At 45.3% G+C, this 23442-nt stretch overlaps 1 protein-coding gene across 1 annotated transcript in view; it reads left to right on the forward strand.

The window, feature by feature from the left end:
* The first annotated feature begins 9892 nt into the window (after positions 1-9892).
* The window catches only part of C7H6orf132 (chromosome 7 C6orf132 homolog), a 44588-nt gene continuing 31038 nt past the window's right edge, over positions 9893-23442 (forward strand). Inside the window, exon 1 of the mRNA XM_036765829.1 lies at positions 9893-10216. Within this exon, the coding sequence (XP_036621724.1) occupies positions 10072-10216 (145 nt within the window). The 5' untranslated portion in view covers positions 9893-10071. The remainder of the gene's footprint in view (positions 10217-23442) is intronic.

Genomic DNA, 23442 nt, shown 5'->3' on the forward strand with positions numbered 1-23442 from the left:
ACATACTAGCTGAGTGACCCTGGACAAGTTATTTAACCTCTGTCTGCCTCTGTTTTCTCATCTGTAAAATGGGGGTGATAATAACCCTGCCTCTCAGGGTGACTGTGAATAGCAAATGACAATATTTCCAAAGTGGCTGGCATTTAATAGGTATTTAATAAATGTTTGTTCCCTTCCCTTCCTCCTTTATCCAAGGTGTACTGGCAACCAAAAATGGGCTCCTTAGCACTTAGTCAACAAGTGCCCTTGACTAGTTTGGCTTTTTCCCCTGAACTGAATGCTGTTTGTATGTTGGACTGGAGTAAGTTTGTCGGCCCCTTCACCTTGCTTCCCTTGCTTAAGCTGATGGAAAGAACCTGTGCTTTCCCAGTCAACCCCTTCACCTTGCTTAAGCAGATTGAAAGAACCTGTGCTTTCCCCAGCGTACCTTACACCCTCGCAGAAGCTGGATGGTTAAAAGCAGCTCCCGTTGGAGCCAGAGGCTGCTACAGCCACAGCCACAGCTGAAGCAGGAGCTGCCAGTAGCAGAGCTGACCTACGGGAGGAAGCTGAACAAGGACTTGAGGCCAGTGGGTAATCTTTTTACCATAGAGGGGGAAGCATGATTTTGCTTTACGCAATCATGCTTCTCTGTAGCCTCCTGGTTACTCTTGTAAGGCGTACTTATTGGGCCTGGAAACTTTTCATTAATATGTCAAAATGGGGATGCTGGTTCATGGGTTGGTTACTGTGGAGCCTAAATATATGTTTTGATTCTTCTGCCTTCTACTTTGAGAGTTTCTTATATCCGGCGGTTCCGAACCTTTCAGACATGTTTATGATCCTCTTTGAGATTATAAACTCTGCCCTCCTAATACACAAGGTCACACAACTAATAAGTAGGGAAAAAAAGGAATTGAGCCCGGGTCTTCTGACTCCCAACCAAACTACACCATATCAATCTTATTCTTCAGCTCCTGCCTGTCCTTCATCCTGTGCATCCAAATTATTGCCACGCTATCATCCTCTTCCAAAAATTAAAAAAAAAATTAAGTATTTTCTTCACGTTTCCTCCTTTGGTGGTCTCCGGACCACCAAAACCCAACCCCCTATGCCTGACTGATTGCAACAGAATCTGGCCTCCAGTGTCTCCCCACTCTGAGTCTACAGAGCCAGCCACGATGTGACCTTTGTTTGTCCTAGACAAGGCAGGAAACTTCTCTCTGTAAAAGTGGCACCTCTTGTATGGGACTGTGCAGTGGAGGCTTCAAGCCTTCACAATAACACATGCAACTAGACATACCACCAAATAAACAAGTATAGCCACGGAGAGTACATTTATTAAAAGCACTATTTAAGAAGTGTCCCTCAGGATGCCCATCAAATGGGGAATGGCTGAACAAGTTGTGGTATGTGATTGTGATGGAATACTATTATGCTATAAGAAATGAGGAGCAGTATGGTTTCAGAAAAACCTGGGAAGATTTATATGAACTGACGCAAAGTAAAGCGAGCAGAACCAAGGGAACATTGTATACATTAACAGCAATATTGTAAGGGTAATCAACTCTGAAAGACTTGCTACTCTGATCAAGACAATGACCCAAGACAATTCCATAAGACCCATGATGAAAAATGCTATCCACCTCCAGAAAGAGAACTGATGAACCCTAAGTCCAGATTAAAGCATACTTTTTTTAACCTTCTTTATTTTTCTCATGTGTGTGTGTGTGTGTGTGTGTTTGTGTGTGTGTTTGTGTGTGTGTAACATGGCTAATAGAGGGGCAGTTAGGTGGTAAAGTAGATAGAGCACTGGGCTGGGAACCAGGAACAGTCATCTTCCCGAGTTCAAATCTGGCCTTAGATACTTACTATGTGACCCTGGGCAAGTCACTTAACCCTGTTTGCCTCAGTTTCCTCATTTATAAAATGAGCTGGAGAAGAAAGTAGCAAACCACTCCAGTATCTTTGCCAAATGGGGTCACAGAGAATCAGACATGACTGAAACAACTGAAAAACAACAAAAATGGAGAAAAATGTTTTACATGACCTCACATGCATAATCAATATCATATTGCTTGTCAGCTCAAGAGATGGAGGAGGAGAGGAGGAAGAGAATTTGGAATTCAAATTTTTTTTTTAAATTGCTGTAAATAAATTTTTTTAAAAGCAATGTCCCTCACTGAATCCTAGTTGCCAAATGTTTCCAAGGTTACCAAAATAAGAACAAAACAAAACCCACAGCCACAGGGTCTTCTTATGTCCCCTCCACATGCTCCATGACCCAGCTATACCAGCCTATTTGAAGTTCCTCGAACTTCCATCTCCCATCTCCATGCCTTTGCACAGGTAATCTGCCATACCTGGGATGCTGTCTCTTCTCTTCTCATCTCCATCTCAGTTTCAGTTGCTTTCTTCAAGACCCAAATCAAAACCCACTCTCTGGACTAAACCATCCCCAATCACCTAGCTACTCATACCTTTCTCTTTGAGATTACCTGCCACCTCCTATGTTCCCCATCAGAGTGTGAGCTTCTTGGGGGCAAGGGACTGTTTGCTGCCTCTCCTGGGATCTCCAGCACTTAGCACATTGTGTTGGCAACCAAAAATGGGCTCCTTAGCACTTAGTCAACAAGTGCCCTTGACTAGTTTGGCTTTTTCCCCTAAACTGAATGCTGTTTGTATGTTGGACTGGAGTAAGCTTGTCGGCCCCTTCACCTTGCTTCCCTTGCTTAAGCTGATGGAAAGAACCTGTGCTTTCCCCGGCGTACCTTACACCCCCGCAGAAGCTGGATGGTTAAAAACAGCTTCCGTTGGAGCCAGAGGCTGCTACAGCTACAGCTACAGCCAAAGCTGAAGCAGGAGCTGCTAGTAGCAGAGCTGACCTACGGGAGGAAGCTGAACAAGGACTTGAGGCCAGTGGGTAATCTTTTTACCATAGAGGGGGAAGCGTGATTTTGTTTTACACCGTCATGCTTCTCTGTAGCCTCCTGGTTACTCTTTCAAGGCGTACTTATTGGGCCTGGAAGCTTTTGATCAATATGTCAAAATGGGGATGCTGGTTCATGGGTTGGTTACTGTGGAGCCTAAATATATGCTTTGATTCTTCTGCCTCCTACTTTGAGAGTTTCTTATATCCGGCGGTTCCGAACCTTTCAGACATATATATGATCCTCTTTGAGATTATAAACTTTGCCCTCCTAATACACACATATGTGCCTGGCACATAGAAAGGGCTTAATAAATGCTTGCTGACAGACTGACCATAACAGTAAGAAGGAAATGGTTTCTTTGATAAAATATTGGACTACGTGAAAAAAGGTACAAAGAATTCTGATAAACTTGGGAAGATTCATATGAACAGATGTAGAGGACAGAAAGCGCAAGTGGAACCAACTAACAATACAGCTTTAGAAAAGAAAACACACTGAAAGACATCAGGATTCAGACCGATAAAATGATTGATCTTGATTCCAGAGAACTGATGATGAAACATGACCTTTCCTTCCAGAGAGAGGTGGTGGACTATGACTGCAGAACGCGGCGTGCCCTGTTAGATGGTATATATGTGCCAGGCACTGTGTTATCATCTCCTTTGATCCCTATACCCTGGGAGGTAGGTGCTATCATTAGCCCCATTTTACAGATGGGAAAACTGAGGGAAATGAGTTAAGTGACTTGCCCAGGGTCACACAGTTCCAACACTATCTGCTGCATCACAGAGCTGCCCTTGTTAGAAGGAAAGGTTCCATGGGGGAAAAGGAGTGCAGTAATTGGGAAGTGAAAGTGATAGTTCATAAAAGGCCAAAAAACATTAAGACAGGGATGAGGAACCTTCAGCCTCTAGGAACCTTGAGGCCAAAGGTTCCCCACCCCTACATTAGGAAAACAAATTAAATTTAAAAAAGTAAATTAACAGGCCCTGGTTGGCAAATCTGCACAGGGGGCTGTCTGTCTGTCTTGCCTCTTTTCAGGGAGCTGTCTGTCTTGCCTTTCTTCAGGGGGCTGTCTGTCTGTCTTGCCTTTCTTCAGGGGGCTGTCTGTCTGTCTTGCCTTTCTTCAGGGGGCTGTCTGTCTGTCTTGCCTCTCTTCAGGGGGCTGTCTGTCTGTCTTGCCTTTCTTCAGGGGGCTGTCTGTCCTGCCTCTCTTCAGGGGGTTGTCTGTCTGTCTTGCCTCTTCCTAGTCCCCAGCTCTTCCAATCCCGACGGCACACACCTGCCACTTTCATCCTGTCACCCCCTGCTCAAGATTCTACATTTCCCCCATTATCTGCCACAGAATAATAACTCAAGAGTTGGAAGATCGACTGGAGAGGCCATCTGGTCCAAATCTTTCATTTTATAGATGAGGGAACTGAGGACAGGGGAGCTTTAATGATTAGTTCTGGGTCACATATGTCAGAGGCAGAATTTGAATCCAGGGCTTCTGATTCCCAGTCTAGCATTCCTTCCCCTGAATCACAAATCAAGTCCAAACTCTGAGACCCTCAAGAAATGCACTCCCTCATCTTGGGAAAAGAGGAGGGAAAAATTTAGAACTCAAAATCTTAGAAAGTGAATGTTGAAAACAAAAAATAACAAAAAAAAAATGCACTTCCTGCCTCTAACCTAACCAACATTATGTCCTACCACTCCTCTTATGAGCCCTCGCCTCCCATTAGGTAGGTCATAGGATCATTGATTTACACCCGGAAGGGAACTTAGAGGTCAGTGAGTTCAATCCTCTTACTTTGTAGATAAGGCACAGAGAGGTTAAGTGACTTCCCTGGGGTCACACAGCCAGAAATCGTGGGAGATGAGAGCTGAACCCAAGCAGGGCCAGCTCTGAGAACAGTACTCTGTCTGGTACACCTTGGTGCCTCTTCCCTTCTGATCTCCCTTTAAACACATTTCCTTCTTGCTCGCTCTTATCCCCATGCTCAATTAGCTCCTGTGGTTCCATCTGTTTGGAATGGCCAGCTCCTTCCACCTATACAAATCCTACCCACTATTTTGTGAGGCCCTCCTGGACACTGGCAGCCCACAATGACCTCTCCTCCCTGAAGTCCTAGAATACCCAATTATAACAAGAGCTAACATTCATATGGCAGTTTGAGGTCTGCATCACATATGTCGTCTCATTTGATCCTTAGGACAACTCTATGAGGTACGTGCTATTGTTATCCTCATTTTACAGATAAGGAAACTGAGGCAGGCATCAGCTAAGTAACTTGCCCAGGATCCCACAACTAGTACATGTTTGAGGCAGGATTCAAACACAGGTCTATCTTGACTCCAAGTCTAGCCCTCTACCCGCTGTGCTTCCTGGCTGCCTCTGCAGTGCCTATTGTCAGCACCTCCCAGTTTAGTACTCAGTTTCCCCTTCTGAATTCCATATGGGCTGAGCTTGCCTCCCCAACCACAAATGTAAGCTTCTTGAGGGGAGCAATCTCATCCTATACCTGTTGTTAAATTATGAGCTCCTGTGTGCTTCCTACCAATCCCCAACTTGGAATGCTTTGCCTTCTCTCTTCCTATCTTAAAATCCTGCTTATCTTTCCAGGCCCATCTAAAATCCTGGACCACTGGAGCCTGCACAAAGACCTGTCCTCTCCACTGAACTCCTGCTGCATGTGCTGCCTGTGCCCATAGGATCCCAAAGTGTCAGAATGGAAAAGGCTTCAGAGATCACAGTCCAGCCCCCTCATTTATATATTAAAAAGCTGAGGCCTGAAAGAGGAAATGATTTTCCTACAGTCACACAGCCAGGAAGTGGCAGAGGACAGTCTTCAAGCAATGTCTTCTGACTCCAGACCCAAGGGCTCCTTTGCCTCTCTCGTTTTTGGAGAGAGAAACAGACAGAGACAGAGGCAAATAGATATATAGACAGATAGATATAGATACATAGAGATAGATATAGATACATAAATAGATATAGAGAGATAAATAATTAGATACAGATATATAGACAGAGAGATATAGATAGATATAGAGAGATAATTAGATATAAATATCTAGACAGATATAAATACATATCGAGAGGTAATTAGATATAGATATATAGACATACAGATATATAGATAAATCAATATAGAGAGGTAATTAGATATGGATATATAGACAGATATAGATATCAACATAGATAATTAGATACAGATATATTAGCAGATATAGATACATAGAGAAATAGATATAGACAAAGACACAGATATAGATACAAAAAATAAGTAGATATAAAAAAGATAATTAGATATATAGATACAAAGAGTTATACAGAGAGATAGAGATGGAGAGATAAAAATATACAGACAGATAAAAAGAAACAGATAGATATAAAGAAATAGGTATTAGATACATAGATAAAGAGATAGGTAGATAGAGAAACATAGAGATAGAGAGAAGGGTTGATAGATGATAGATAGATATGCAGTATCAATATATGCAATACTATATAGCTATATGGTATGTAAAGAGCTGTTTTGGGAGCCAAGAAGACCTAGCAAGTCCTGCCTCTGCCATACACTGTGTGACCCTGGGCGAGTCACTTAACCTCTCTGAGCTCTAGGAAACTCCCTAAGACTGTAAGTTGCAGAGATGATGTCAACCTGCATTGGTAGAAAGAGTTCCCTCATCCCTATGTCCATGAAGCTCCCTATGTCAATGAAATCGTAGGTGCCGCCCCCTATGTACATAGATTCATATATGTATGTGTATGTATGTATGTATGTATATGTAATAGTTTATCTTGTTCTCTATATGTAGGGCTTGTCTCTATGATGAGACTCTGGGCTTCTTTGGGGCAAGAATCTCTTACACTTTAGTCATCACACCCGGTGCTTAGCCAGGCTGGATACATCTCTATCTCCCAGCTAACCATGTCTCCAAGCCTTTTTACTGACTATCCCCCTTTCCACCTCTCCTCTGCCTCTTAGAATCTCTTGCTTCTTCCAAAAACAGCTCAAGCACCACCTTCTCCGAGGAAGCCTCTCCAGACCTCCAGCTGCCAGTGCCCTCCCCCTCAAAATTGCATTTATTTTGCATGTAATTTACATTTACTTACGTACATATTGTCTCTCTCCTCCCCCAACAGAATGAAAACTCCTTGAGGGCAGGGTCTGTTTTATTTTTGTCTTTTATCTCCACACTAGCACCATGCCTGGCCCAAAGAAGGCACTTGTTAAATGCTTACTGATTGATAGTGGATAATCCGCACTCAGTACATTTTCTTTATTATTAAACAGCATGTTAATTTAGTGTTTTAAGGTTTAAGAACTTTTGTCTCTAACCACGGTTGTGTGAGTAGGTTGTACAAGTATTATTATGCCATATTACAGATAAGGAAACTTCAAAAGTTAAGTGACTTATTCATGGTCATACCGAGGGAACTGGAAGAATGGGGAAGAAATTCGGTCAAGTCCTTCCCTCCTCCAGCAGCCCTGTTATCATTCCATTGTAAACTCCTTGAGGGCAGGGACTGTCTTTTGCCTCTCTTTGCATCCCCAGCAAGGGCCATCTCCAGTCGTCCTGATCTAAATCTTGCCACTGGACCCAGATGGCTCCGGGGAAGAGAGTAAGGCTGGTGATTTTGCACAGCCCTACCTCACTTAAATCCAATTCACTGAAGTCACGGTCCTCTTCTGAAGGACAAACAACAACAATCCTCAGCACTGTGCCCGGCACATAGTAGGTACTTAATAAACAATTTATTGAATTGAAATCCCTGTTCTAGTCACCTGTCTCTAATTCTTAGAGCACCAGAGACAGGATCTGAATAAAAAATTCTTGGGTATAAGTTCAGTGCTTCCATCCCTCCCTAGACTCCACTCTGTCCAAACTTGCTCCAATGCCACAGAAGCCTCCTCATCCTGAAAGTTGACTCTTCCCCTGGACTTCACCATATTGGAAGTACACTACCCCCTCTCAATACCTTCCTCTGATTGCTTGGCTCCTCCCAGACCCTCCATTGCAAGGGAAGCTCCCAGGCCAGCCATACTTCCATTCCTCTACAGGCTCCACTCCTCATCCTGCCTCATGGGTACCTTCTCCCCCCATCCCCACCCCTTTTCTGCTTCCTTTCATGTGTTGTCTTCCCTAATTAAAGCAGAAGCTCCTTGAGGGTTGGGACTTTCTTTCTGCTTGTATTTATATTCCCAATGCTTAGGACAGTGCTTGGCATGGGGTAAGCACTTAATTAAAACTTTGATAACAACTTGATTTGCTCTCTCCAATACGTGATACTCTAATGAAATATGGGCTTTGGACATGAGCTGGTGGCACAAAAAGCATCTTTACAGAATAGGGAACAAGAGCAGTCAATCTCAGGACCTCATCAGGTCACAGGTGTCTCAAAGGTTGGGGGACACTAGTTTATCGAGGTCAGAAGCTTCCATGCCATATAATCCGGCCATCACTGGTAGAGCCAAATCAAAATTACAAGCATCTGGATACCTGGAGCACTCCTAGACCTTTGTAAGTCAGATAGAGGATTGGTTGGTTGTTGTCCTTCATCCTCGAAGAGGATCAAAATGACATCACTATGCTAGAGTCAAGTTTCAATGTATCCAACTGTGGCTGATCAGACCAATACAAGCTTGGAATGCTCTACCACCGGTCAGGCACAAATAATCCATGTGAACCTTTGGGGCGAATATTCTAAATTTGCTCATCCTGCATTTCCTTTGAGCCGTTTCACTTCTCCTTTCTCTGATGTGGGAACGCCATGCTGAACAGTGCCAGTGTCTCCCATGTCACGCAATCAATTCCAAAGTTCTTGAGAGTGTCTTGTATTGCTTCTTCTGACCACCATGTGAATGTTTACCCTGTGTGAGTTCTCCATGAAATAGTCTTTTTGGCAAGCGTACGTTTTGCATTCAAACAACTTGGCTAGCCCATCAGAGTTGCACTCTAAATCAGATAGAGGAAAGGGGAGCTGGAAAGAAGGGCAGGTAGGAGGGTAATTCGGGGAAAAGTCCAGTATCTGTCTCTGTCTCGGGATCACATACTTCACAGCCTCCCCAGCTGATTGTCAAGAGGCATGAGCCTGACTCCTACCCTTTCCTCCTCCATCTTTCCCTCTGGCTTCCAGGCCCTGAAGCAAACAGGACCTAGAAGAGTGTTATAACCAACCAAGGCTACAGTGCATGGCCTGGGACTTGCTGAGGCCTCTCATGACTTTCCTAAAGAAATCCCTCAGTTCCTTGTGTGGTCATAGGAACAGATTTAGAGCTGAAAGTGACCTTAGAGGCCATTGAGTCTAACCTCTTCATTTTTTTTAACCTCTTCGTTTTACAGATGAGATAACTAAGACACTCAGAGGTTCGGTAACTTATCCAGTAGGTATCTGAGCTCCTAAGTTTCAGCTTGGTAAGAATCCCTGGTGGTCAAACCCTGGCCTTCCTGACTCCAAGTGCAGTGGACTATCTACTAGGCCATGCTGCTTCTAGTTCACACTAAATAAATGGTTGTGGAATGAGATTGAAGGACTGAGAAAAAGGATCTGGGTTTGAAATCTGCCTCTATTTCTTATTATCTGGGACAACTTTGGACAAGTCAAGATGTTCTCTAAGCTGTGTTTCTGTTCCAAATCCTACCTTTGGTCCTATGAACCACCATGAGCACCTGAGTCTTGTAGGAATTTGAACCCTCTCCTCAATGGGTGCTGAGGCAGTGGAAGAAATCAGGGAGCATGAACTCAGTGGGTCTTGCAGACTTGCCAGGGAGGTCCTAGATGGCCACCCAGAAAAGGAGATCGCCAGACTACCAGAGAGCTAGGCCAACCGAACAATGGCTTGTTGTAGGCAGGAGGCAGGCAGGAATGTGACCCGGGGAGTTAGGCGGTGGGGCGGCTGCTGTGGCGCGGCGGCTGGGCGGGGCCAGGTAACAGCAACCAGCCCTTCTACCTGTCCAGGTGCCTCCCATTTCCAGGAGTGCTGCGCAGCCGACAGCACCTGCAGCCCGTTGCAGCCTGTGACGGGGTAAGGACCGGGGACGGGGGCATGGCTTCTTAGACTCTTCCCCTCGGGGACAGGCCGGGGCAGAGTCCAGTCAAACTCAGTGGAGCCCCAGTGCAGGGGAGGAGGGAGCCCTCCGCACCCCAATACACACAGAGGGCAAGATGAAGAAGAACCAATCGGTGCAAGGGACCTTCAGCAAACTCTTTGGAAAGAAACATACACCTCCCACGACCACCTCCTTGTATGCCACCAACCCCCCCTGGATCTTCACCCAGGAGGTCCCCGTAGAGGGGACCAGGAACTTTGGTAAGTAGATTCTGGAACTGGGGCCGGAAGGGGGAGAGCTCTGCTAGTGGGTGGGGCCAGGAATTAAAGGGTCCCCCGAAAGCCCCCACTGAAGGGCTTGGCCCAGTGTCTTGGCTCCTGTTCTCCCTGCAGAGAGCTGAGAGGCGCATGTGCCCAGAGAGCGCGAGTCTGAGGCTCTCTCCATGGGCTCTGCACAACAGGGGAGACGTGAGACTCGGAGAAGAGGGTGGACGGGAAAGGGACGCGTTAGAACCTGTGAATTAGGGAGAGAGAGAAACTGCTGGGGAAGGGGGAGGAGAGCTGGGGGACTGATTACTGGGCTGGGCTCTGAGAAGGAGGTGCTGTTAGGATCCAGAGGGGTGTGTGTGTGTGTGTATGTGTATGTCTGTGTGTGCATGGAGGGGATTCCAACGGATCCCAACGCAGGACTTCCTTCCCACTCCCCTGCCTGAGATACCCACGGTTCTCTTTCTGGGGTATTTATTCTTCACCTATGTTGGTTAAGTAACTTTTTATTTTTTTTTAGTTCTCACAGTTAGGGTTTGTAGCAAAGCCGGCCAATGGAACTTCCTAACCTCCCACCCCCTTTGTCTTTACGATCTGGAAATGTTTCTTTCTGAATCACTTTCCCTCTCCCGCCCTCAGTTCCTTCATCTGCAAAAAAAGGGTTTACTAAAAGTTCCAGCTCTCAATCAAAGAGAGAGCTGAAGGACTGACTCCTCGGACAGCCCTGCCTTGCCCATACCCCTGACTTCCAGGCCCTGACCTTGCCACAGGCCCTGCCCAGTGTTGCTACATTGGGGCCAGCTTGGTCAGAGGAGCCAGAGGGGAGCCAGCTGTTACAGGCTCATCAGAGGCACTCTCTCTATTCATGCCGCCCCTCCCACTTTGGCATGGTTGGGTTTTCTATCAGCGGGAAAAGTCAATAGAGGTGGGGGTTGACTGCCCTTGGTGCCAGTACATGTGAAGAAATGACTCACATTTTCACTTATTAACACTGACTTTTCCCCCACTTCCATCCCTGCCATCAGAGTTATCTTGGGGTCTGGATTTCTCTAATGGTCCGAAGGGACTCTGTTGGGAAGTAGGAGGCTTGGATCAAGAGAGGAAACTGGAAGGAGCTGGGAAGGTGGGAAAAGTGGTCATAAGATCTTAGAGCTCTAAGGCCATCTGGTCCACTCCTCTCACTCCTCAAGTGAGGAAACTGAGACCTAGGAAGTTTTAGTAAATTACCCGAGGTCACCCAGGTCCTCTCACCCTTTCCACTTCGACCCCCTGCTACACTCCCTGCTTAGCAAGGTCAGGATGGACAGCCATCTAAAAAAGAAGAAATTAGTGGACAGTTCAGCCAAGCCCCAGGGCTTGGGCCTTGTGTCACCTTATTAATAATCTATCTCACTACAATCTGTACTTCCTCTGATTTGGCAGAAATGGAGAGTGGAGGGGAAGAAGATTCAATTGTGGGCCAGTAACAGAGGGGCTTGTGTCCCTGGAGGTATAGCAAAGGCAAGCTACAAGAACCCCACTTGGGGCTCCTGTAGTCACTAGACTGGTTCTTGTCTCCCGCTTCAGGGATTCTTTATTTACTACTAGTTACATCGGTTGGGGCAACATGGTTTGTACTAGTGGTGGGGTGGAGGGACCTGAAGAATCTATGGTAGCCCAAATAGAGAGAAAAGTTACATGGACCTGGCAACCGATATTGAGGTATTTACAAGCACAGCCCTGCCCCCTCCCCCCCACCATGTGAAACACAGAAACAAACTCTAGAAATGCAAAACATACCCCAGATATTTGCAGTTTATACAGGCAATGAGCAAAGAGGGCTGGTGAGAAAGGGATGGGACAGTCATTATGAGGATAAACTCAAAATGAGCATCCCCCATCTGTAAGATGATAGGTGGGACTGCTTTACCATCTTCCTGACCTTGAACAAGTCACATGATTTCCCCAGGACTCAGTTTCCTCATATGTAGCAGGAGGGAATTCCACTAGCTGGCTTCTGAGTTCCCTTGGCCCTTTACATCCTATGATCTGAAGCTGTGTGTTTGGGGGAAGGAGTAGAGCCCAAGGTCTGCCCTGATACACCCTGTGTGTTCATGTGCCCTGCAGTGCTCACAGGACCTTCTTGGCTCTTAATTCAGTGGGACTGGGAAGGAGACGGGTATGAAACTTTTTTTTTCCTTTCTGTATCCTCATTTGAGCTCTGAGCCGTGGGCTGGGCAAAGCAGAGGGCATAGGTAGGCCAGTAGAGATTAGCCAAAGGTAGCAACTGAAAAAGAGGAAGGAGAAGGAAACATTTCTGTCTCAGTCTTCCCTGACACTTAGAACCTAGTGAGACAGTGGAAGAGGGAACCCTGGATCCAAGAGGTAGCTAGTATCCTTCCTAGATTTGGGCTGGGCCAGGAGCTCATCTGGGTAGCTCCCTCTCCCCAGGGCAGGGCTCAGGCACACAGCTGACTCAGCCTGGGCTCATCCCAGCACAAGTAGGGGTGGAAAATAAAGCATGCATTGGGTAGTTGGTTCTCCTGGGTGTCCTGTGTGCTGAGTTGGAGGTGTTGGGTGCTGGTGGGTGTGGTAGCTGGCCCTCCACCCTGTCAAACAGGAATAGGGGTGGGTGGGTATGTATGGCATTGGAGGGTGAGGGGGAGAGGATTGTATATATCAAAGCCCAACTATGAAAAGAATGGATTAGGAGTCAAGAGCCCTAGATTCTAGTCCTGGCTGCTATTAACAGTCTCTGTGCTTCACTCAATTTTCTCATCTCAAATGGGGCTAATATCTATTCTGACCAAATTCCCAGAATTAGGAGAATCATATCTTCCCCTAATTGACTTGGAGGTACTTTGAAAAGCACTAGGATTTCTACAAATGGGGTTTTATCTCTACCACTCCTGTCTAAAGATTATTTCCAGCATTGTTTGCTCGCTTTCCTCAGCTCTTTCCTCCTAACTGTCCTGTTAGACGTCAGCAGAAACTGATGCTGAGGGGTATGAAGCAGTTCTCTCAAGTTCACACAAAGAGCTAAAGACTAGACCCCTCAACCCCCTGCCTGGGATATTGCCTCCGGACCCTGGGGTGATGGGGGTTGGCCCATCGGGAGACAGTCAATGTAGAAGACTTTGCTAGGTTGCTAGGTTGGAATAGATTGGGGAAGTCCTCCCTCTCCATCCCCTCCCCCTCCCCCAGATGCACAAGGAGAGTGCAGGGCAGAATATATATGTTATTTTTGCTGATAGAATTTTAAGAAAAAGAATAGAATCCGCTCTTCATGGCACGGTTGCCTAACTGTCCCTGGTATGCCGGTCAGACCCCTTGTAGCTCTAGGTAAGATCTCCTGTCCTAATGAGTCTTGTGGAAGGAGCACTGTGTTTGGAGTTGGGAGATTCCAGTTTTGAGTCATGACTCCGCACCCTTTACTAGCAGTGTGACCTTGAGCAAATCCTTCCCCATCCCTGAGCCTCAATTTCTGCCTCTGTAAAATGGGGTTGATGTGAATAATACCTTCACCGTCTACCTCACAGGGTTGTGGTAAGGATAAAATGAGATAATGCATGGGAAAGCACTTTGTGATCCTAAAGCACTCTTTAAGCCTTAGCTCTTGTGTTCATAGTTGTGGTTCTTCCTTTTAAGCCAGGGTGCTCCCTTACTTCCTGAAGACCTGGAAGGGAAGTTATGTTCCCCGAGCTCCTCTTCATCCCTTCCATCATCACCCTCCTCCTTGCTCAATAGAGCAATATGATTTGCGTGTCAGCTTCCTGGTGGATGGTCACCCGCTCTACCCTGACTCTGAGGAGGAAAAGCTGCCTTGAATATCTTTAGAGAGTTCAGAGTATGGTTTTCTATTTCCTGGTTACTTTGTGCCTGGCGGATGGATGCCCAGGCCCCAGAGATGGCATAAGCATTGTAGGCTAATGTCCGTAGGGCTGGAAGGAACCTCAGAGATCATCTAATCCCACCTCCTTAATTTACAGGTGGGGGAACTGAGAACTGAGAACACCGAGGTTAAGTGACTTGCCCAAGCTATGAAGTATCAGAAGGAGGATTTGAGCCCAAGAGCTCTAACCCCAGGACCAGTGTTCTCTCCTTTGTACCAGACCTAGTCCCGCCCCCACTACTGTAGGTTTCCTTAATGCCTCTCTAATTGGCTTGTACCCCAGAGCCATTTGGCTGAGTGCAGTAGAGAAGAGGCCACCACCCCAAAATCTCTGCCGTGTATGTGTATCATCACTGTTTTTAATGTTCAGATAATATTTTACACATGCTCTCTCATTTTGGTCCCACGTCAACCAAGTGCAGATATTGCCATTATAATAATATTAACAACAAACAATAATAATGGCCAGCGTTTATATAGTAATCTAAGGTTTATAGAGCACTTCACATAGGGGATCTCCTCTGATCATCACAACAATCTGTGTGGTAGGGGCTATAATTACACACATTTTACAGTTAAATACACTGAAGATGAAAAGTACAAATACTTGTCCAGGATGGAACAGATGCTAAGTGTCTGAGGCAAGATTTGAACTTAGGTCTTTTCGACTCTAAATGCAACACTCCATCCACGGTACCACCTGGCTTCTTACTTTTGTAAATTAGGAAATGGAGGCTCATAAGACTTTTGAGGGGTTACACGGAAAGCAAGTAGCAAGCAAGTCCAGGGCTAGAACAAAAGTCATTTATTTGCTCTTTCTCCTGAATCTCATTAGAGCTGGGTTTCTTAACCATTTTTGAGTCATGGACACCTCTGGTGTTTTAATGAAGTCCATGGACCACTGAAAATAGTGTTTTTCAACAAACAAAATACATAGGATTACAAAAAACCCAATTATATTGAAATACAATTATTAAAAATGTATTTTTTTAAGTTCATAGCCTCCTGCAATAAAAAAGGCTTAAAGAAGACCTTGAAGAGGACTTGGTCTAGGGTTTGGTTCTTGTTGGGCCTCTGGAGGTGCATTCTTTATAGGTGGAACTAAGCTAATCTTCTCAGCCAAGACCAGGCTGGCACCAGCAGAGAAGGCTGACCTGTGACTTTCTTTCTGTGGATGTGAAGGAGACTTTTGTTTGTGCTCCTGTTTCCTGGAGGTGTTCTGTGATTTGCCTGGAGCTTTGCACATACACATACGCAACCTGCCACCCCTTTCCTCCCCCAGCTCCCCCTTCTGCAGTACATGTATTATATAATCCCTTGTTGTTGTTTTTGTAGCCAATTTATACAGTGCTGGCCAAAGAGCCCTAGATTTCAAGTCTCCCAACCTGGGTTCAAATTTTGTTTTAGTATGATAACTGTGTGTGTGACCTTAAGCAAACCACTTCCTTGCTTCGGACCTCTCAGTTCATCTTTAAAATAAGAGGTTTGGACTACATCAAGGTTCTTAACCTGAGGTCCACAGATCCCTGAGGGAACCTATGGACAGATTGGGGGGGAGAGGGTGAACTTGAAAATTTTATTATTTTAATAACTATTTCAATATCTTTGGTTTCTTTGGCAATCCTGTATATTTTATGCATTTAAAAATGTGATTCTGAGAAGGCTTCTCCAGACTTCCAAAGGGAGCTGTGATCCCGACAAGGTTAAGAACTCTCTTGCCTAGAAGATCTCTAAGGCCCCTTCCTGTTCCATGATTCTGTATTTCCCAGGAAGGAGAGGGTGGCTCCCTCCAACGCCACCTCCCACCCACTCCCCATGTACACACTCCATAGCTTGTCTGTGGTTTCCTCTATTCCATACTATCCCTTTCCCATGTATGATCATCTCTCTTCCCTCTCCCTCACACAAGCCCCTGGCCCCCCTTTCTAGCCCTACCATCCTTTCCTTTATGTTCTTTTTGGGACCCACCCCGCTTTAACTCCCCATGCCCTCTGAAGCTCCCTCTGTCCTTAGACCAGTCCATCCCCTCTCCTTTTGCATTTGAGTGAGGCAATGCCTGATCACTCAGGAGTCCCTCTGGAAAGGGCTGGAGCTTTTCAACCTCTTGTCCTTCTCACCTGCTAATTACCAAGGAAGGACTTCATTATGGTCAATTACTGGCTGCATCCCTTCTTTCCCCTCACCGCCCTCCCCTGGGAAGGCTGTGGCTGCCCCCTGGCTGGCAGGGTCAGTGGATTAGAATAGGACCTAGGATGAGGGGGACTGGGGTCACTGGGATTATTCTGGGCTACAACAGCAGAATTAAGCCTCTGTCCCTACCTAATTCCCGAGGATCCGATTAGAGGCTGCCCTCCAGCTTGTAGCTCTGGGGTCATTTGGGCTCAGAAGGTCACTGTCTTTGCCCCTAACTCTTTCTCCACCCCCACCCCACCCTGAAGGCAATTCTGTCTTAGAGTATTCAGTCAACAAACATTTATTCCATTCCTTTCAGCAGAGAAGTAGTAAGCACCTACCATGTGCTTAGGTACTATCCTAGGTGCTGGGCAAACAAATACAAGAAACAATCCTGTCCTGAAGGAGCTTTCATTCTGGGGGTGGGGGATAGGATGAACTAGGTATACAAATAAATATAGGATTAAGATGACCCTAGAGTCTATTTGCCCAATAGGATAAGATTTGGTGGGGGGAGGGGAGAGGAAGTAGGAGGTAGAGAAGATGTGTTCATTTTTTTTTTTTTAGAAATGAAAAAGATCAAGAAAGGAGGGCAAACAGGAACCTGAAAGCCTGGAAATTCTGCCTAAGGACCACTTGGTGCCCTTGTTTTGCCTGTTTACTTATCCCACCCCACCCCTACCTGCCTGCCCCAGGAGCACCTCCAGGAAACCTTCCCCGACAGCCCCAGCCCACACTGATATTTCATCCTCTTTGCTCTCAGAGTCTTCATTGTCTGAGCCACTTGTGGAATCACCCACTCCTAGAATGTCAGAGTTGCAAGCGACCTGATAACCTAGTCCACTCCCTGCTTTTTACCGAGGAGCTAAGTGAGGCCCAGAGAAGGAAAGCAGTTTGCTCAAGCCTACACAGCAAATTCATGGCAGAGCTGGGAGTAGAACCCATCGTTCAGTCAGTGTTTGTTATATACTGCTGTTGTTGTACTGTTAGCTAGTTTTTAAAGATCCTGAAGAGTAGGGAATGCCAACAGACTTCAACACCCCGAATGTTTCCTGACATGGTGCCTTTGCACGTGGTACCTAGTGAATATTAAATGGATCAGGGCATTCAGTCACTCAGAGCCTGGCTCTATTAGCCAGCCAGAAAAGAATCATGAAGGCAGGAGGAAAGGGTTGTAGAGAAAGGCCTGGCAGTCACCCTGGCTCGCCCCGTGGGGCTCCAGCCTCATGACTCATTGCTGGGCTCCCTCCTCTTCCTCTTCTCTCTAACTTTCCAGGAATAGGCTTTCTTAAGTGGAGTCTGTAGGAAACTCATAAAGAAGAACCACAAACAGCTGGAGCGCTAATGATGCTGATGTTCCAGCTCTTGCTTCTTGCCTCTGTCCCTGCCCTTCCCCCCAAGACTGCCTGTCGCTTTTCTTCACCAACAGTTACCTGTGAGGTGGAGATGGTGCCTGAGTTTGGCAGCTTCCAGGACTCCCAAACCCAGGGTAGAAGAAGAGACTCACCCTAGGTGGCAGAGCTGAGGTTAGGACCCAGGAGTCCTGGCACTTTTGTCCAGTAGACCTTGCTGGTTGTCTTTGTAGCTGCGGAGATAGCCTCATACTGTTAGGGATACTGTTAGGGACTGGGTTTCTGTGTCTCCCCAGCTCTTAGCACAGGACCTGGTACATTGAAAGCACTTAATAAATGCTTGTTGACTGGGCAGAGGAAATCTGCATTGGCCAGTCATCTGCTTCTGTTCTTTTGTCTCTTCGGTAGCTGAGGGAGTTTGTCCAGGGGATTAGGATCTAAGGGATGGGGTGGAGGTGTGGAGGTGAGGAGAACAGGGGAAGTGAAAAATAGAAAACTCCTAAACTTAGTCCTGGGTGGGTAGAAGGAGAGGAGGGAGGCTGTGATGAGGAATCTTGGCCCTTGACTCAGGCCACAGGTTTTTCCTCTGTTGCTTACCTGGCTTAAAAAGGAATGTGGTGGCTATCCACCTCCTTATTAGAGAGGCAAAAGACTCAGAGTACAAAAATGAGATTTGGGGGAGAGGGATATAGCAATTATGTTTGGGGTTTTTTCTGTTTGTTTTGAGTTTTGGTTTTGTTTTTTACTTTTACTATATATGTTTATAGCGAGGATTTTGTTTTTCTTCCTTTTTCAATGACGGGGCGAGGGTGGGAGGAAGAGAAGGTAGATTTATGCTGATTAAAAAAAAATAAAATAACCTTTTTAAAAAAGAGAGTATGGTATGGTGATAAGAGTGCTGAACCAGGAGTCCGAAGAACTGGGCTTGGATCCCAGTTTCAGCATTTATTCTCCGTTTTGCCTTGGGAAAGTCATTTGTGCTTTAGGTTCATATGAAAAATAGAATTAATCATAATGGTACTGTCAACCTCACTGGACTGTTGTAAAGAAAGCACTTTGTAAACTTTAAAAAGCCATGTAAGGGGCAGCTAGGTGGCACAGTGAGTAGAGCATTGACCCTGGAGTCAGAAGGACCTGAGTTCAAATCCGGCCTCAGACACTTGACACATGTACTAGTTGCGTGACCTTGGGCAAGTCACTTGCCCTGCCAAAAAAGCAAAAAAAAAATAAATTAAAAAAATTAAAAGCTGTGTAAACATATATATATATATAATATATTTTTATATTATATATATATATATATATATATATATATATATATATATATATATATATAAAATAACTTATCATTAATCATGAATTCTACTGGAACAGCAGTGGATAGCCTACTGGTCCTGGAGTCAGGAGGACCTGAGTTCAAACCTGGCCTCAGATACTTATTAGCTGTGTGACTCTGAGCAAGTCATTTACCCCTGATTACCTCCAAAAAAAAATAATAATGAATTCTACTCTCAGTAAAGGGAGATACTGAACCAAGGTAGCTAGTTGGCACAGGGGATAGAGCTCTGGACCTAGACTCAGGAAGACCTGAGTTCAAATCCAGCCTCAGACACTAGCTATGAGACTCTGGGCGAGTCACTTAACCTCTCTTTGCCTTAGTTGCCACAACTATAAAATGGGAATAAAACATCACCTACCTCACAGGATTGTTGTAAGGATCAAATGAGATAATATTTGTAATTCGCCTAGCATGCCTGGCATATAGTAGGTGCTTAATAAATCCCGTTCCTTTACCTTTTCCCAAGGGAGCCCGTGGGGATGGGTTTCTCATATCAGTTTCCATGTTCTGTCCCACGTAAAGGTTTGGGGTTTTTACTAAAGTCCCTGGGAGAGCAATGTCTTAGAGTTCTCTATGTGATCTGAGCCCTTCCAGGATTTGGGAATAGGCCATACAGCTGTTCCCAAATCTTCGTGTGGTTTCTGCCAGCTGAGGCCCCATGATTCTGATTCTGACGTGGCTCCCTTACATTTGATGGGAGGAGGAGTGCTCTCATGTCTGGATGCTCCATTCATTGCAGATCTCCTCCCTCCTTATTCCCCATCTGTTGTTTGAAGGCCATTCCAGGTTGAGATAGTTGACTACTGATGTCAGACCCTCATCCTCTCCATCCTAACTTAGACTCAAAGGCAGCTTTTAGGGTGAGAAAGGGGAAAGAAGACAGGGAAGTGTTTTTTCCTTTTTTAGGATGCTACTAACTGTTATAGTACTGTGCTTTTAAGAGAAATTCAGTAGGATTGGTAGGATCCTCAGGAGGCGGTGCAAAGGAGGGAAGGGCAGGACTGGGAATGAGGAATGGCTAGGAGGGCATTGGAGCCATCTAACACAAGCATTTCATTGGTGTCTACTATGTGCCGGGCTCAGTGCTGGGGATACAAAGAATAAACGACAAAGTCCCTGCCCTTGAGGAGCTTACATCCTATAGAAAGCTTGTTTTCCATCCTGGATTTCTCAGAAGCAAGCAGGGCCCAAGGGGTCACCCCTTTCATTCCTATCCCCCTAGAGAACACAGAGACTTCACTTAGCTTGCTTAGTCAGTGATTTGAAGAGTTCCTTTCGGGGAGCTGAATAAAAGTAGTCTGGAGTGCTGCCCCCAGGCCTGCCTAATGAGTGGCATGTAAATTTCTAGAATTGGACAGCTGTCCCTGCTCCCCATGAATCCCTCTTTTGCATGCAGCTCGACTGATCTGTTTCTAACCCTAGGGTGAACCCTTCTAGAGGGGACGTGTCACGGGGGTAAGTGAGGAGGATTGGGTAACAGAGATCTCAGCCTTCAGATCCACGAAATTACTCAATCTGTGTGAATTCAGAGTGAGTTCCATAAATGCTCATTAAGCGCCCTCTTTGAACAAGGGGAATTAGTGATAGCTGGACGTAAAAAATAGATAAGTAAATACAATCTAGTTTGAGGAGGCAAAGAGCATGAAACTTGGGGAGCAGCAGCAGAGGGGGATTTCTACTGATAACCAGTTAGTATGCCAGAGTTGCTGAGGAATGACTCTGCCTTCCCTTACAACAAAGGGTTCCTAACTTGGGGTCTGAGAATAAATGTCAGGGTGTCCATGAACTTAGATGGGAAAAAATTACATCTTTATTTCAAAATTATGAGATTCCTTTGTAATCCTATGTATTTTACTTTAGACATTTAAAAACATTATTCAGAGAAGGAGTCTATAGGCTTCACCAGAGTGTCAAAGAGCAAGTCTAAGAACGCCTGCCTTATAGCAACGAGGGGATGATATTCTCCTGTAGTGTCCATAGCATCAATCTCATGGCTCCACCACACTTTGAACCTTCAAGTCAAGGGATCTTACAGGTCATCTTAGCCCAAGCCCCTCATTTTATCCAGAAGGAAGTTTGGGCCCAGAAGGTGGAATAACTTACTCGTCCAAGAACACACAGCAGATTAGCAGCACAACTGGGACTCCAGCCTAGGTCTCCTGATTCCTAGGTCAATGCCACTTCTACCATATAGGATCATAGGCTTAAAAATCCAAAGGACTTCAGAATCCTATGCCCTCATTTTTCAAAAGGGGAAACTGAGTCTCAGAGAGGTTCAGGGACTTGGACAAAGTCATGTAGTGAGAGGCTGGATTTGGTAGGAATGGAGCTCCAGGGCCTTCCTCCTGGATCCTGTGACAGGACCAGATTCTTTAGCACCACTGCTATGACTTGAAGCCAGCAACCCTGACCAGGGCCCCTTCTAAGGATGGGCAGCAGCCCATCTGTCGCAGGTTCTCAGGACTCTAGTTTGCAATCTGATGTGAAGCCACAAATGCAGCTGTCCCTTATTTTCATACGAAAGGCACATTCCTGGAAAGTCCTGCATTAATTGAATATTTGGGAATTCCACGCTAGCATGTAACCAGCTTTCAAGAAATACATGCTGAATTGGATCATGCAATTATAGGATTTAGAGCTGGAACAGATTGTACAAATCATCTAATCCACAAACCCCTCCCCCACCAGTTTGAGGCAGGAAATAGCTGATCCAGGATTTGAACCCCAGTATTCTGACTCCAAATCCATTGTTCTCCACTTTAATTGAAGTATAAAACAAACCCTATTTTCAGTGCACTAGGGGAACTTAAAAGGAACTCAATCCTAAAACCTTTATTTGGGGGGGGGGGAAAGTGAACTTAATTTCTCTCTTTTTGGAAATCTGGATTTTTCAGAGATGGAGTTTGCTTTAAATCGCGTGTGTGCATGTGTGTGTATGTAGATATATGTATCTATGTATACATATTTATACACATACATACATATACATGTATTTTTATCATTTAGAAAATTAAAATGGGGTGGGGAGGAAGATCACTTACTGCACTTACTGAATTAATTGAGAGACCCTAAACTATGCCTGATCAGGAATGGAACTTGCCCCCTCTAAAGATTTGCTAGGCAAACCTGGAAGAGGGAATTCTGCAACTTAGTGTGTCTCAAGTACCATCCAGAGCCAATTTTTGGAGTAAGGTGGCATCCTGCTGGCTCAGACTGACTCTCAGCTTCTACTCCTGGTTCTTCCACTAACAAGCTCTGTGACTTTGGGCAAATCACTCCCCTTTCTGGGCTCTGTTTTTTACATCAGTAAAAGAAGAAGCTGGTCAGCTAGGTGGCACAGTGGATAGAGTGCCAGGACTGGAGCCAGGAAGACTCATCTTCCTGAGTTCCAATCTGGCTTCAGACACTTACTAGCTGTGTGACTCTGGGCAAATCACTTGACCCTGTTTGCCTCAGTTTCCTCATCTGTCAAAGGTGCTGGAGAAGGAAATGGTGAGCCGTTATAGTATTTTTGCCAAGAAAACCCCATAAGTGGTCACAAAGAGTCAAATGCAACTAAATGACTGAACGATAATAACACAAGATGGAATTAAGCCACATGATTGCCAAGGTGCCTCCCATCTGCAAAAATCTTGTGATTCTCCAGAGGCGATCTGTTTTGCAATAGATAGATAAAACCTAATGCCTACTTTTTTCTTTTGTCTCTGAAACAAGTCCATCGGCTTTTAGAAGTATTCTAAGAATTTTTACTGCTAGTAGTTTCAGGGAAGCAGATGGCATAAAATTTACAAAGAAAAGAAAAGTTTTTGAGTTTCAAAGTCTCACCACTGAGGTTGTCCCTGGTGTTCCTTAGAATGCAAATGGAGCTAGGATTGTTTTTGTCTTATCTTCCACCCTCTTCTTTCCCCTTCACAACCAAGCTTTTTTAAAATCATAGAATTTCTGAATAAGAAGGGATCTTGGAAATCATCCCTGTGTTGAGTATTTCAAAACCTGTGGCTCCTGCTGTTCTCTCTCCCTTTAAACAAATTCCCATCCTAAGTCATCACCCCTATCTCTTCCCCACTCCTACCCCACCCTGCCAAACTCACCAATACATATACAGTTATCCCTTTCACCTTGAGACTTTCCCCATCACGGTGGTTTCAATATATCGTGGGTTTGCACATGGAATTAAATGGGAATTTTGGGGGAGTTTTGTGGACACTGCAGATGATGTGCAAAGGCCAGCAGATGGCACGGAAAAAGTTTGGAAACTCAGAAATGCATAAAAATATGTACAATATATTTATACTATCAAAATATTTTATCTTTTAATACCATTAATGACTCAGACTTCTTCTCTGGTATGAAGGGAAAGACAAAAATTTTCACTTAGATTTTCCAGATCGTGGGGGTGCAGCACCCCTAACCACCAAGATGTGAAAGGAACTGTATACCACTGTCATACCAAGACCTTTTAGGGAAACAAAGACAAGCAAAGGAG

The sequence above is a fragment of the Trichosurus vulpecula genome, chromosome 7 (genome assembly GCF_011100635.1).
Source record: "Trichosurus vulpecula isolate mTriVul1 chromosome 7, mTriVul1.pri, whole genome shotgun sequence".
In the NCBI taxonomy this organism is placed as follows: Eukaryota; Metazoa; Chordata; class Mammalia; order Diprotodontia; family Phalangeridae; genus Trichosurus; species Trichosurus vulpecula.